The sequence below is a fragment of the Pteronotus mesoamericanus genome, unplaced genomic scaffold, assembly GCF_021234165.1.
Source record: "Pteronotus mesoamericanus isolate MK-2021 breed Mesoamerican mustached bat unplaced genomic scaffold, CSHL_Meso_final contig_182, whole genome shotgun sequence".
Classification (NCBI taxonomy): domain Eukaryota; kingdom Metazoa; phylum Chordata; class Mammalia; order Chiroptera; family Mormoopidae; genus Pteronotus; species Pteronotus mesoamericanus.
Window position 1 is genome coordinate 28,529,174 of NW_026555078.1, and position 14,965 is coordinate 28,544,138.

General features: G+C 34.1%; 1 protein-coding gene across 1 annotated transcript in view; it reads right to left on the reverse strand.

Moving 5' to 3' along the window:
* Positions 1–14,965, reverse strand: part of LRRC9 (leucine rich repeat containing 9) — an 88,316-nt gene that overhangs the window by 31,486 nt on the left and 41,865 nt on the right. Inside the window, exons 17-22 of the mRNA XM_054567034.1 lie at positions 12,019–12,210; positions 10,769–10,894; positions 8,389–8,523; positions 7,194–7,371; positions 4,866–5,086; positions 3,318–3,440 (exon numbers count right to left, since the gene is read on the reverse strand). Coding sequence (XP_054423009.1) covers positions 3,318–3,440; positions 4,866–5,086; positions 7,194–7,371; positions 8,389–8,523; positions 10,769–10,894; positions 12,019–12,210 — 975 coding nt within the window. The remainder of the gene's footprint in view (positions 1–3,317; positions 3,441–4,865; positions 5,087–7,193; positions 7,372–8,388; positions 8,524–10,768; positions 10,895–12,018; positions 12,211–14,965) is intronic.

Here is a 14,965-nt window from a genome sequence, read left to right on the forward strand (position 1 = left end):
TTCCTTCTTTGTGAGTCTTTTATCATTTTCTTGCTCTTTTGGGGAGCTTTTTCCTACCTTGTCCTCCAGCTCGCTGATTAGATCCTTGGCTTCATCTAGTCTGCTTTTGATTCCTTCTACTGTGTTCTTCAATTCAGAAGTTGTATTCTTCATTTCCTCTTGTCGCTCATTGATAGTTTCTATGTCCTTTTTCATGCTGATATAGTTTGCAGTAAGTTCCTCATAGTTTCCCTGTAGTTTTTTTGTAATTCTCTCTGAGTTCACTGAGCTCATTGAGCTTCCTTAGAACCGTTGTTTGGAACTCAATATATGATAGTTTATTTGCCTCCATTTCATTTAGTTCTCTTTCTGGGGATTCCTCCTTTCCCTTTGACTGAGGGGTATTTCTTTGTATTCCCATTATTTGTGAGATTCACCTTTTTTTGCTTCTGATTCTCAAGTTGATCTGTCTTGATTTCCTGACTTTGTGGTGTGAACTTCTATGGTAGGAGACTGCTGTTTTTACTTCCTGGATCTGCCTCTGATGATGTCAAATGTTGTTCCTGTCTGATCTTAGGCAGTCTGTTTGAGACTTCCAGGAATCTCCTGTCTGTGGCTGTCTGCTTCAGCTGTTAACCTATTCACTCTGCACTCAGCAGGCCTCCTTAGACAGCTCAGGGCAGGGCAGAGTTCCTTCTGGGGGTGGGGTTATTGGGTCCCCTCACACTGCTGCCATATGGGGGAGGAGTCGGCACTGGGATCCTGCTGGCTACTCTCTCAGTTCTCTCCCCAAAGCCTCAGTTCCCCCAGTCTCTCCTCAAGTCTCTCCAGACCTCTCTGTGCTCTCTTTAGCCAGTTATCTACTCTCTGTGGTTGCCAATCTGCATTCAGCAGGTGGCTTAGACAGCACAGGGCAGGGTGGAATCCAATCTAGGTGTGAGGCTATTGGGTTCTTTGATGCTCCTGCCGCTCAGGGGGAGTGGTCTCTGCCTGAGTAAAATGGCTGCTACCGCATGGGGGATGAGTCAGCACCAAGATCCCTCTGGTTACTTTCTCAGTTTTCTCCCCAAAGCCTCCTTCCCCAGTCTCTCCTCAGGTGTCTCTAGCCCACTCTGCCCCCTTCTTTGCCAGAGACCAGGGTAAGTGGCAGTTAGATTGCACTAAAGCAGGTTCTTCTGTCTCCGAGGTCACAAAGCTCCTCTTTTGCTATTGTTCAGTTGTTTGTTCCAGGTGATTTCCACAATTTAGTTTTAATTCCAGATTGGCCCTGGGAGGAGGTCAGTGTGACTTCCACTCACTCCTCTGCCATCTTGATTCTCCCTGGTTTTAACTAACAACTTTTTTTCAAATTACTTCCAAATCTAAATAAATGTAAATTAAATTTCCATATTTAAATTTAGTCCAGCATTTTTAACCATCTGCTCAGCATCTCCAGCCAGATGATCCATAATCAGACAAAACCTAGTGTGTTCAACACTAATCATCTCATTTCTGAAAACTGCTTTTCTTATACTCATATTTCTATTATAATATATCATATTGGTATAGACTCAAACCTTGTAGACAGATTTTACTATTCCCTTTCCCTTTCCTTCAAATCTAATTGGTTGCTGAGTTCTGTCAATTCTCCCCAGTATTTCTCATACCTTTCAGCTCTCCATTTTAAAATCAATTTCCCTTGGTTCAGGTTTTCATTACCTCACATATAGACTGTTCTAAGAGCTTCATATTGGTCTTTCCTCTATTACTGTAAACACTGCTGTTAGATTAAACTTCCTAATACATAGTTTGAATGTTATCCCCCTACTCAATCTTTAATGTCCTCCATTATGTCTCAATTAATGTGTAAATTATTCAGTCTAGTCTTCATGTTCCATTATTAATTCATATATTTATACTCTAACTCATTCCACAAAGAATTTGTGGCAGCTTACGGGAAGCACATATAAATCCATCAGTAAAATGAAAATAATAAGTAGTGAAGATTAAGACCAAAAATTATTGAAGTTAGAATAGATTAAAACTAAGGATAGAGACAGATATACCATAAATTCTACAAGGTTTTCTGTTATTGAACCATACATTTGACTCTGAGCTTTTAGGTAGTCAAAGTGAAAGGAAAATAGTTAAATGACATTAATTGTCAGTGAGCAGAGTGTAATTTTCCTTAGGGGAAAAAGTTTTTTCTTCACTTATTTCTAAAAGCACTTCCTCATGTGCCCCTTCAATGAGTACACAGAGAGATAGGAAGGATAAGATCCTCACCAACATCATTAGGCCTAATGCAATACAGGTTAAAAACACCCTTCAATGAAAGCCAACATTTAGGTAAAACCCAGTATACATGATTCTAGAGAATTTCTTTGTGTTGAGGGGGAATATTTTTGATTCCCCATTTTGAAAAGAGTGCCCAAGAAAGGCTAGAAATATTATTAATTTTCTCAGAGTACCTCAGAGTCCCAAATAATCATGAACTATCAGTTTTCTAGAAGATTTGATGAATTTTATTGTTAGGAGCTAGGCAGTGTTACATAGGGAACCTTTTTATTCTTCACATATTTGTCATGTGCTTGCCCTGTCACATGGAAGTAAGGAGCCCTGAATGAACTTAGTTGTTACAGAATCCAAGTTTCCAAATATTGATTTCATATATAATCCTATGTTCTGCATTAATCTTCTTTACAGTTTACTTGTAATGTTGACGTATCACTTGTTGGTTCAAATATATATATTTTAAATATGACAACTGTATTTTTCCAGGAAATAGGAAGCTATTTTTGGGCCCAAGAGGATAATAGAACTCCAGATGAGTTTTTTTCTATCCTGTCCCATAAAAGTGTGCTTTTTATTTTTTAAGCATTGAATTAGTGGGTGGAAATGTAGGTAGCATCTTCTTTCCCCTGACACCTCAAATTAGATGATTAAGAAGTGGCCAGATCAAAAATTTTTATTTAAATTTTTTTTTTATTTTAGAGAGAGGAGAAAGGAGGGAGAAGGAGAGGGAGAGAAACACTGATATGAGAGAGAAACATTGATTGGCTGCCTTCTGTATACTCCTGACTGGGGAATGAATCTGTTACCCAGGTATGTGCCCTGACCAGGAATTGAACCTGTGACCTTTCAGTTTGCAGGACAATTCCTAACCAACTGAGTCACACTGGCCAGGGCAAATAAAAGAATTTTTAAAACCCAGGACTAAATGTGCTAGATATTAATAAGCACAGAACGGTGGATATCATACTAGTAATAAAGCACTGTTAAAAATGATTATGGCTTATGGCTATGTAAATGTGCATGTATTCCATAGGGACCAAATTCCAAGTCATAAAACAACTTACAATTGAGATTCCATCCAAAGCTTTCAGTATTGGAAGATGAAATATTACAAACAACCGGTAGTTTTCTTGATTCCATACAATAATGTTTCCATACACGTCCAGAATGACCAAGTTGCATAAACTCTGGGTAATAAAAATACATACATTTAAAGTGATATATAAACGTGTATGTGTGTGTGTGTGTGTAGCAAAATTTTTTCCCTTAAGAGTTTAGCCATCCTTGAATTTTAATATTTGAATTATCCTGACATTTCAGAGTGAGCTGAGTGCTTTTAAGTGTACTCTTTAGTGCAAGCGTTAACATTTCAGACAATTAAGGTCTAATTTTGTACTATGTTTCAGTGGTCTATGTTATATGATCACAATGCTTTTTTAGGATGTTGGTGCTAAATGTCTCATCTGTTAGTGGCAAAGACTTGGAAGGAACTTAGCTAAGTTTAAAGCAATATACTTTGTTTATGCAATAAGGGCCTATTGAACAGTATGTATATGTTTATATAGGTATAACAAGAATCCAAAACAAATCTGATGAGGGATAAAACCGAAGTGCTTCTACCTTCTGAGTGTAGGAGAATTCAGCTTAAGGGAAAATGTGCTTTCTTAACAGACAAGACATGCTGTGCCCTTGTTGTGAAGGAAGGGTCCTGAGTAGATATGGCTGGGAGAGGTTGAGATAAGAAGAAATAAAACTATTCTACATCATAATGTGAAATAGTTTATTTCATTACTGCTATTGTTGATTAGGCTGTCTCTGCCTTTGTTGTTAATCAGCAAAGTTTATTGTTGATTAAGTTTTAGAAGTAGTTTACTGGAGTAGGATGGGGAGAAAGATGAACTTCCAGAAAGATGGAAAGTGGACTTATGTTTTTATTAGGAGGAGATAAAGTCCTAGAAATATGTTATAAGCAAAAGGAATGGCATCACGATGAGCGTTCCAGTGGTAGAAAATGGCCATCAAACTTTAGAAACAATTAAGTCACACATTACATTTGAAGTGGAAGTCTTATTCTGTGCTTTAGTGAACTTCCATTTTATTCAAACTTTCAATAAAGCCTGTTATATAGTAGCTTGAATTAGAGGTTTCTTTGGGAAGATTAAAGAGAGCAACATTGGGCAAAGTTGACCAGAAAGATGGAGCCACCAGTAAGAACTAGTAGATAAGTGAAAGATAATCAAGAATTGCTCTGAGAACAGGAAATGTTAAAGAATATTACTCCCCATCCAGCTTGGGGAATCCTTAGAAACATCGAGGAAGGCACTAGTTAGGAGGACTGGGGCTTGGGTTATTTTATTTGAGTACTAAAATAATTTACCTGTGGAGGTTATCAACCTGGGGACATTATAGTTACACATACATATGTTTGTGTGTATATATAAATTGAATGCAAATACATTTTAATAAACCTGTTATTCTTGTTTTTTTATTTTCTTCTTTATATTTTTCATCTATATTTCCCAAATCCTGTACAGCAAACATTCATTACTTTCATTGCACAAAGAAATAACAACTATTTTTTAAAAAACAAAAACATTACCCCAGTTAGTTACCTTTAAATTGTAGATCTCCTGATTGAGAGCAACATAGTTATTGCTTATGTATAATTCGATTAGAGTGACAGCTTTTTGTAAACCACTCAACGAAGTGATTCTGTTGTTCTCAAGAGAAAGGGAGTGAAGGTGAATCATGTTATCAAAAGTATGCTTTTCCAAACCAGTGAGAAGATTATTATTTATGCTGAGGCGGGTTAATTTAGTTAGTTTAGAAATGCCTAGAAAAGTAAGCAAATTCCAGAAAAGATTTAGACAGCACTGAAAGGTTAATTTTTAAAAAATAACTGTGGTCATTTTACTGTTTGTCTTTTTCTAAATTCAAGTGGCTTTACAGATTCTATAATATATATTAACCATCATTGTTTTTCCTTTTATTTAAGGATATAATGTATATAAAGTCCCAGGTAATATATTAAATATCAATTCTTTTTATTACTAAGTAGATTCATTCTTAATAGGTGTTAAGGGAAAGTATTATGTAGGAAATACTAAATACTGCTTTCAAATAACCTTCAGGTGATATAATTAAGATTTTCACCATCACACTAACACCAAGCTAAAAATAACCACCATCCCCCATTTTAAAACAAAAGTAAGGAACTGGAGTACAATACTCTGGAAAGTATTCCTCATTGTGACATCACTTGAATTAAAAAGAACCAATTAGGTTAAGTATACATTTATATGATTAAAAGCACTCTAAGAACTTTAAAAAAGGCCACCCGTCACCACAATCTAACTCCTGTATACATTACCTAGTATAGGCACTTTATAACTGTAGGTAGGAAGGTGCAGTTGAAAGATAAGAACTTTGGAGTCAGAGTTGGTTTTAAATGTATCACTACTGGATTTGGGACCATAGGTAAATATGTTAAATGATATAACCTCTAAGCCTCATTTTCCTCTGTAAAACAGACATACTGAAATCTACTTATAAGGGGTTATGGAATTAAATGGAATGGCATTTGAAAAGCATCAGTTATAGCTTTTGGCAAATAATTGGTCCTCAATAAATTTGATCCACTCTCCTTTCACACCAGCTTCTATCACAGGGCTATGCAATGCTGAAAGTAAATTGACCTAGGCCATGTTAGGATAAAACTATCAAAGCAGAAATTCTTAAATGGATATTAAACCTATCTATGTCTGGAAAAAAGAAGACCAATAGCAATATCTGTTGAAGTTTAGTGGTGTGGCTATCTTCTCTGAAAAGTGGATATAGGGAAGGTGGGTATAGGCTGTAGGATTCTTCCCTTCAACAGGGTTATGGAAGGAGATAAAAAGGAAATAGTGCTCTCAATTGTATACACATAGCAAAACTAAGACCCCTATTGCATGGAAATGGAAGACTAGTGATGGTTTTCAATACAAATGCCTGAGCTACCCTCAGGTTTACTCAACTGAAATCTACATAGGGGCCTGTGAATCTGTATATTCAATAAGTATCCTAAGGGATTCTTATGCTCAAGATGGTTTTAGAAATATATTGTTAACAGCCATTAAAATAATATGTCACAAATGTTATAATACTGTTTTAAAAGATATTTAATATTTGTTTTTTGCATATGTCATTTTTTAAATACAATTTTCTATTTTATGAAAAAGGTAGTACACACACATGCTAAAAATAATCCAACAATTTAAAAGTGAGTAAAGTATAAATTGAGTCTCTTTTCTAGCCATATTTCAAATTCTCATCTTCTGTTCTTGCCAAGGGCAACCCTGTTGCTAAAATGCACATCCATAAATATTCCATATCCAGTTAAGTACATATGTTTCTGTGTATGTGTGTGCATGTACTCAAACATTAGTAAAGCTGCTTAATTGTACTTGAATGTGGGTCCATATAAAAGATTATATAGTACATTTGACTTTCAGTCCCTTGTGAATAGAATTTTCATTTTTGTTAAAGTCTTCAAATTTCAAAATGTAACCTTAATTCCATATTTTAAAAAAATGAGCGGGGTTGTTTTATCCTTTTAAAGTGCACCTCATTCATTCATTCATTTTTTTTTCAACTCTACAAATATTAATTATGGCCTAGTTTGTAATGTGCTAGGTTTGGTAATAGATGGTAAACACTGGCAGAGAGAGGAGGAGCGGTGAGGCGGAGAAGGTGCAAGTCCGCTAGCTGGGCCCATTACATTCAGCAGGTCGTCACTGATCGCACTAATAGGTGTTGAGAATACCCTGCTCCAAACTTTTTTGGAATTTCTGTAGAGATTTTCATCTTCAAAAATTGTATCCTCAGTGTTATTTTTTTTTTTTTGCTCTCCTCAATTAGACATTCATATTCTAAAACTTTTAATTTCTCAAATGCCTTACCTTCTATCTTTGAGATGCAGTTTCCATCTAATGTGAGTTCTTCTAAATTAACACAGGATTCTAAGCCTTCCATTTTAGTGAGATTATTGTTGTTGAATGACGCCCATTTCAAATTTTCCAATTTTTCTATATTTGTGATTTCAAAGAGATGTTGCCCATCTAAATTTAAGGCAGTTATCTGTAGAAAAATTAACATTATATGTTACTTCAGAATCTCATTAATAAATTTAATGTCATAAGATAAAAAGATTAGTGAAAAAATTCAAATATGGTGACATCAAAGGAATTCCTTCACAATAAAGATTTTATGGGGTCCTTAGGTTAGAAAAAAGTAAAATTTGACAAGATTGTAACTGCGAAAGGAACTTACATGGTACATGGACATTGTGCTGTGCTAGTCAGATTCCCAGGGCAGTGAAGGACTGGTCCCAGCTGCTGGGAATGCTGTTGGCAGAGAACTTGCAGCAGTTGGTCCCTTCAAAGGCAGCCTCAGCTGCAGAGAGCTGCCTTGCCCAAGGTCACACTCCTTCCCAGGTTGGCCCGCATCCAATGATGGAGGGATATGTAGGCCTGGCCATCTCAGTCCAACTTGGGACAAATTTAAAGGGCCATTCTAATTCCAGAAGTCTCTGTGTGGTCAGCCAAGGCTGTCACTGGATGAGCATCACAGCTAAATATCTGTATATATCCCATAATAAAAACAATGCCTCTAATATCTTCCATTTTCAAGGTTCATCTTCTCTTAACCCAGTTTCTATCTTCAGCAATAGATATAATGGTGCTTTATGCAGCAAGAGGCTGCTGGCGTTCCTGGACCTTTTCCTTTATCCTTGGCTGGATTCTGACTAGTTCCCTATTCCTTTGCCAGGATTCTTGATCCCTTTACCTTGCCACCCAAACTTTTGGGTTGACTTTTGACTCTGAGCTTTAAAGTCTGCTTGCTTATTTTGACATATTACCAGAATCTACTCTTTGATCTTGTAGTCTACTTTTCTGCTAAATCTTCAATTCTGTGGTGACTACCATCAAGGTCTAGCCCCCATGACTATACACAATTTGACCTATTTAATTTTAATTAGGCTTTTCCAATTTCCTCCCCCTTGCCTGTGTCCTTTTTATGATACACAGAACAAAGCTGACTAAAAATTAATTGAAATTAAGCTTTTTTATTGGGTTTAATAGATTTAGTCTTTACCTTCGAGTACCAGTTTCCATTCAGATGTGAATGTGGTCCTAACTTTGAAATCTGTGTCAGAATTTTGGCAGAAGGCCACATACTAAGTATCCGGGGTTTCTCCTCGTTAGTGCTAGAGTGCTGTAAGAGAGATGACTAATAAAATAAAGAAAAAAAACATGATGAAAAAAGTAAATGGCATATAGAAGTTCATTTATATATAGTTAAAAGTACTGTTTCCTAGGTAGGAGGCCCAATGAATAATTTTTAAATACAATGTTATCTCTGCCTTAAAATATTTTCAATGTCTAGATAAATCTTAAATTATATATTTCACTATATTTTTGTTTTAGAAGATATTTAACCATTACAAAATCATATTTATAAAACTGTGAAAGGAATACTGTAGTACAAATCTCCATGTAATCCAGCTATGAAACCAGTATGAGAGCTAGAATATTCCTGCTACAAATCCTAATCCTTTCCCTCTTTTTTCTCAGAAGCCATCACTCACTTGAATCAGTTGATCCCCTAAGAAGTGATCAAATGATCTCACATTTTCTGTGTACCATTTGCTTGCTTTATTGACCTTTGTTTGTGTCCATAAACAATATATCATCTAGTCTGCATATATTTGAACTTTATGCAAATTGATAATATATATGAAGTCTTCTATGACTGCTTTTTTGTGCAATATTATATTCATGAAATTCATCTATGCTGATGCATGTAGCTATAGATCATTCATATGCCATGCTATATAGTATTTCCTATCAACTCTCTCGTTAATGAACACTGGGGCTGGTTTCAGTGTTTTTACTATTATAAACATTCCTGCCATGAGTATTATTGTGACTGACTCCTGGTGCCCACAGTAAAAGTTTCTTGCAGGGGTGTCCAACCTTTTGGCATCTCTGGGCCATACTGGAAGAAGAGTTGTCTTGGGCCACACATTATATACATTGTGACACGTAATCACACACATACAAATTTCATAATGTTTCAAGTAAATTAACGATTTTTGTGTTGGGCTGCATTCATAGCCATCCTGAGCCACCTGTGGTCCACAGGCTGCAGGTCAGGCACCCCCGCTTAAAGTATGTACAACTTGCTTGATTGTAAGGTATGTATATATTCAGTTTTACTAGATAATGACAAATTGTTTTTCCAAAGTGGTTGTATCAATTGTAACCATTACTTCAGATCTTTGTTAAAACTTGATATTGTCAGGCTTTAATAGTTTTGCTAATTGGTGGCTCTAAATTGGTAGGTGATTGTAATTTTAAGGTTCATTTTCTTGAATACTAATGTGGTGGAGTGTGTTTTCTTAAGTTGTTTGGCTGTTCTGATTTCCTCCTCAGTGAAGTGTCTGTTTAAATCTTTTACCCATTTTTCTGTTTGATGAGTTGTCTTTTTCCTGATATTCTGGACAGGTAAAGAATATCTGTTGTTAGTTGGGTGTGTTGTAAATTTCTTTTCCCAGTACATAGCTTGTCTTTTCAGTTTCTTCATGGTGTGCCCTTTGAGGCACAGATGTATTAATTTTAATGTAGATGAATCTAATCTCTTATAGTTTATGCTCTTTGTTTCTTGTATAATAAATTCTTCCTTAATTCAAGGTCATAATGATAATCTCCGATATTTTCTTCTAAAAAATTTTGGGTTTTCCTTCTACAGTGAAGTTCTTAATGTGTTTATCCCAGTATCTTTTATTGACTGGCCTCCCTGATTTGTAAAGGCAGCTCTGTTATTTATCAAGTTTCCACGTGCGTGTGGGTCAACACTGGGTCTTAAGATTTGGTTCTTTTGGTCTGTTCATCTAACCTTGTGCCAATTCCACAATGTCTTAAAGGATTTTAGTATGTTTTGATTTCTGGTAGGGTTAATCCTCAACTCTTCTTAAGGAGTCAATTGTATTTTTAACTAACGAAAAATTTCTTTCCTCCATTTTTGAATAGACCCAAAATTAAACATTACCTTGTTTAAGGAACTAATATTTAAATACCTCACAAGAAGTAAATAGCTAGAAAACTGGACTAGAGATATTTAGGATGTTGAAGCTACTTTGGCCAAAATATAGCATTCTTAATCTGAGAAATACAGGCCTTTCTCCTCCCCAAGTTCATAGGCTTTATTTTTTTCAACCACACATGTATAATATCAATGCTAAGTATATAATTCACTAAATGATTTCTCATGGCCTCTAAGCTTACCTTATTTATAGAAAGTTAAATGGGATACATTTAAAAAGAAAAAATTCAAGTGATGTGATTGTAATACATTAATTGATTTTTATTAGCATGCTAAGAGAATATAAAACATTAATAACAAAACAAGAATATGGAAAATATTATTTGTATATTCTAAATAGCACAAGAAATATTAAATAATAAAATCTAACCTGAGTAATCTTTGTCCCGCTAATAAATTTCATAGCTGCTGTTGCTTCCTCTTCAGAAATTAGGAGTCCATCTAACTGAGTAAGGGTCTTTAATCTGCCAATAACACTCAGCCTTAATGTGGCTGGCTTGGGAAAAATATCAAGAAGTTAATTTTTACAAAATATTACGTATGTCAAGGCATGGAAAGAAGTGCTTCTTCATTCCTTTCTATATAACTCAAAATTATGCATCTGTTATTTTATTATATATCTAAAAATAAAGGCTTAACTTAATTCTTTACATAATAGTTGGAATTAAATTATATTTATGAGTTAATCTATTCTATGTGGAGGTGAATTGCTCTCCTCTTATGAAGGGCAGAGAATCCCATAAGCTGTTGAAAAGTGACGTGTTCATAGAACAAATGCAGGGGGAAGTGTTCATAGAACAAATGCAGCTCCTCCTTATCAGCAGTCAGCTAGTCAGCCCTGGGTAGGATTCAATACAGGTCTTCAGCCCTTGACATTTAATTTGGCAACAGGGAGATAACTGCACTGTGATCATTCAGGAGATCTGCTTTGGCAAAAGAAAAATATCCTTCAATTTTATGGAGCAAAATGGAAGAAATAATATATAAACAGTAATATGGCCAATCAAATAGAACCAATCATGTTTTCGTCCCTTTTTAAAATGTTGACTACAGTCTTATATACATTTTTGGAAAACAAGGAAGAGAGGATTCTTAAAATTATAAACCTAGGGATTGTTTTCAATACTTTGGAGATATCCTTAAATGTAATCATTGAATACCAAAATTTCTTAGTATGATGACAAAAAAATGTTCACATTTTCTTCTATAGTAGAACATATCAGGTGATATGACAAGTTTGTTTCCCACTTAACAGTACATTTCTTTCACTTCTATTCTATTATTTTTGGTTCCTTTGCCTCATTACAAAAGAGTTCTAGCACACTGAGCTATATAAACTCTCTGAAGTTTTGGAAATGGCACTGACATCTAACATTCTTAAAGCCATAATCCTCTCAAATGATTAGAGAATACAAAAAAGTCCAACATGAAATTATAGCCTTTTCTTATAATATTTGATTCCTTTGATCACTATATTAAATTCAACTTATGAAGTACTTAAAGAAATTCAAATACAACAAAGATAATTTGCCTCTTTTAAGCTATCATTGAATAGCAGTGAGGAAAAGGTTTTAAAATAAAAATAATTGTTTGCTTTTTAATAACATGTTGGGTGCATACCTTTTGCCATGGATTATGTCGAATATCAAGAGTGAGAAGGTTTGTGGTGTGTTTGCATAACATATTTATTTCATCACCAGATTTTTTCAGTTGGTTCCAGCTCAAGTCTAAGTGCTTCAGTTTCATCAGACCTCTAAACCCCTCAAGGGTTATCACATGGTTATGGCTTGCATCCAAATATTCAAGGTTATACTGCAATACAGACAAACAGAAGTGATGCTGTAAGGACTGTGGTTTGTGTTTACATAGTTCTTTTCTCTGTGATTCTGTAAGTATTCTACATGCTTTTTGGTAATCCTCACAGAAAACCTAAACAGTAGTTATACTGCAGTCATGGTATCAACGTATATGTTCTCCTAAAGAGCTACAGGTATCTTATTTTAGTCATTCTGTCTTCTCACTTCAACTTTATAACATAGAGTGACACTGTTTGTTTTCAGAGAAAAGAAGGCAAAGAGAAACTGGGAAGATAATTTGTCCCCATCAAACAAGGAATTACACTTAATATTAGGCTTTTGATTTATACTATTAACCTCACAGCCTGGTTACAAAAGGTTCATCTTCACAGGTAGAAACTAAACCTATTCTATGATTTTCTTTTTCAAAAGTGCATGGTTTTTAATAATAATTTTAAAAAATCATTAAAGTAACATATTCTCTGTTGGAATTTTGGGAAATACATTAAATAGATACAAAGAAAAAAGAGAAAACGTAATTTGATCATTCAGGAAGAATGACTGAAAACATTGTTTTTTATTATATGCACATATATTTTTCTTGTATAAAACATAATTGTATTACATAGAATTTTGTATCCTCTTAATATGTTCACATATTATTAAGTGTTCTTCAAAGATTTTTAGTGATTGCATAATATTCTAATATGTAAATTATTATGATTATTTTAAACATTTTTCTATGGATACCTTTTATTTGGCTTCTAATGCTTGCCAACATTGCAACTAATGACCATGATCATGATACTTTAACTGAGATGCTGATATTTTTTCAGAAAGGATTTTTAGAAATGGGATTACTGGTTTTAAGGATTTCTGTATTGTTAAGACTCTTGATAAATATTGCTAGTTTTCAATGAAGTTTGTGCCATTTTTTTTCTTCCAACAGTAGAGTATGAGAATGCCCATTTTTTTAAATACCCAGCAATCCACCTGCTTCATTTTAATTTATATTGTTTATTACCAGTGAAGTCAGATATCTTTCCATTTGTTTATATCAGCCATTTTCAAATTTCTTTTTCTTTTCTTTTCTTTTTTGTTTATTGTGCTTCTTCTCTGGCTATTTATCTATTCAGAGCTTCATCTTACTTATTTGTAAGATGTATTTAAGACTTTGTTATTTGTATTTGTTGCACACTAACTTAGACATAGAACAAGACAGAGATAAAGATAAGTTCAAGAAGGTATTTTGCAACATATTTTTAAGATAAAAATATTATTACATATTATTACAGATTGAGAATGAATGAACTTATTTACATCTTAATTTAAACAATTGTTTGGATTCAGCATAGAATTAATCACTGCTATATAATGAATGCATAGTTCATATTGTTGGAATACCATTATTATAGTGGTTCAGGTTCAGAAGTTGAATGTACAGGTCATTAAAATCTAAAAAAATTTGGAAACCAAATACTGTCATTGACTTTTTATTCTCATGAATAAGCATTAAAAAACTATCATTTACTATCATCATAATTTCTTGAGATAAAAGATATTGGTCAGTAAAATGTATTAAGCACATAACCTTAGAACATTCTTTAAAATGATATCAATTACACATTTTCTTCAGACTTTTCTATAGCAACACTTTATGCCAGAAGAAAATGAAATAACATTTAAGAAGCTCAAGAAATTGTAAGCCCAGGACTTTATATCTAAAAAAAAGCCTTTTAAGCATAAAGGACATAGATAAACTATTATCAACATGCAGCAACTGAAGGGATATTGTTTCTATAAGCCCTTCCTGAGGAAACTATACTAGAATATTTTTCAGACTATCAAAATGTCTGGAGACATACATACCTAAGGACTAGTGATGAGTTAAATGTACAGTTACCAATGAACCAAAAGGGAGAGTTGCAGAATGTAAGGCTATATGCTCTGATAAAGTAGATATAATATGATGATTTTACTTAATTTTTAAGAAGGAAAGGACATACATAAAAAATTTTAAGTATCTTTCCAGTAATCATATTGATGAGAGTATTAGTGCTTTCATTCTGAGATTACTTGTGTGTAATAGGGGATAAAACATATGAGTAATTATTAACATTCTATCACTTTTTGTCCATGAGAATTAAGATTCTTGATGTGGGAGAAAGAAGATACAGATTTAAATAATGAGAAGAGTTAAGCTAAAAGATTTGCAGTCTCGGATCTAAATTGCAAGTATCAATGTACATTTATGAGGTTAGTTTTGGTTATATATAAATAAAACACACCAACACACCTCTTTCCTGCAACTAGTTCTGGTCTAGTGGAAAGACCTAGAAACAATGACCAACCCAGACAGTGGTTTTGAAAAATCCACTTCTCTCTAAAGAAACCAGGTTTCCCTGAAGAAATGGATGATCCCACATTGCAATAGAAAATGCATAAAAAAGTGTGTAGAGCATCTTTCATACCAGGTGGTAAAGAAGCTATCACAGATCACTAGCATTGTGTGAGAAGGAGCTAACTTTAAGAGGCTCCTACTTGCTAAGGATGAGATAATATGAATTTCAGTTGTGATAATAACTGCAATGGATAGAATCTTATCAAATATGTATAAGTCCCTGCATTCCTAATGATATTAAAACAAATAAAAACGAATGGCTCATCTTTGGGAAATTATAAGGAAACCATTTATCATCTTTAAAATTGGTAAATGCAAATAAGCAACTATTACGCATTTTTGATGTGAATGGTACCACTTGGTTACCAAA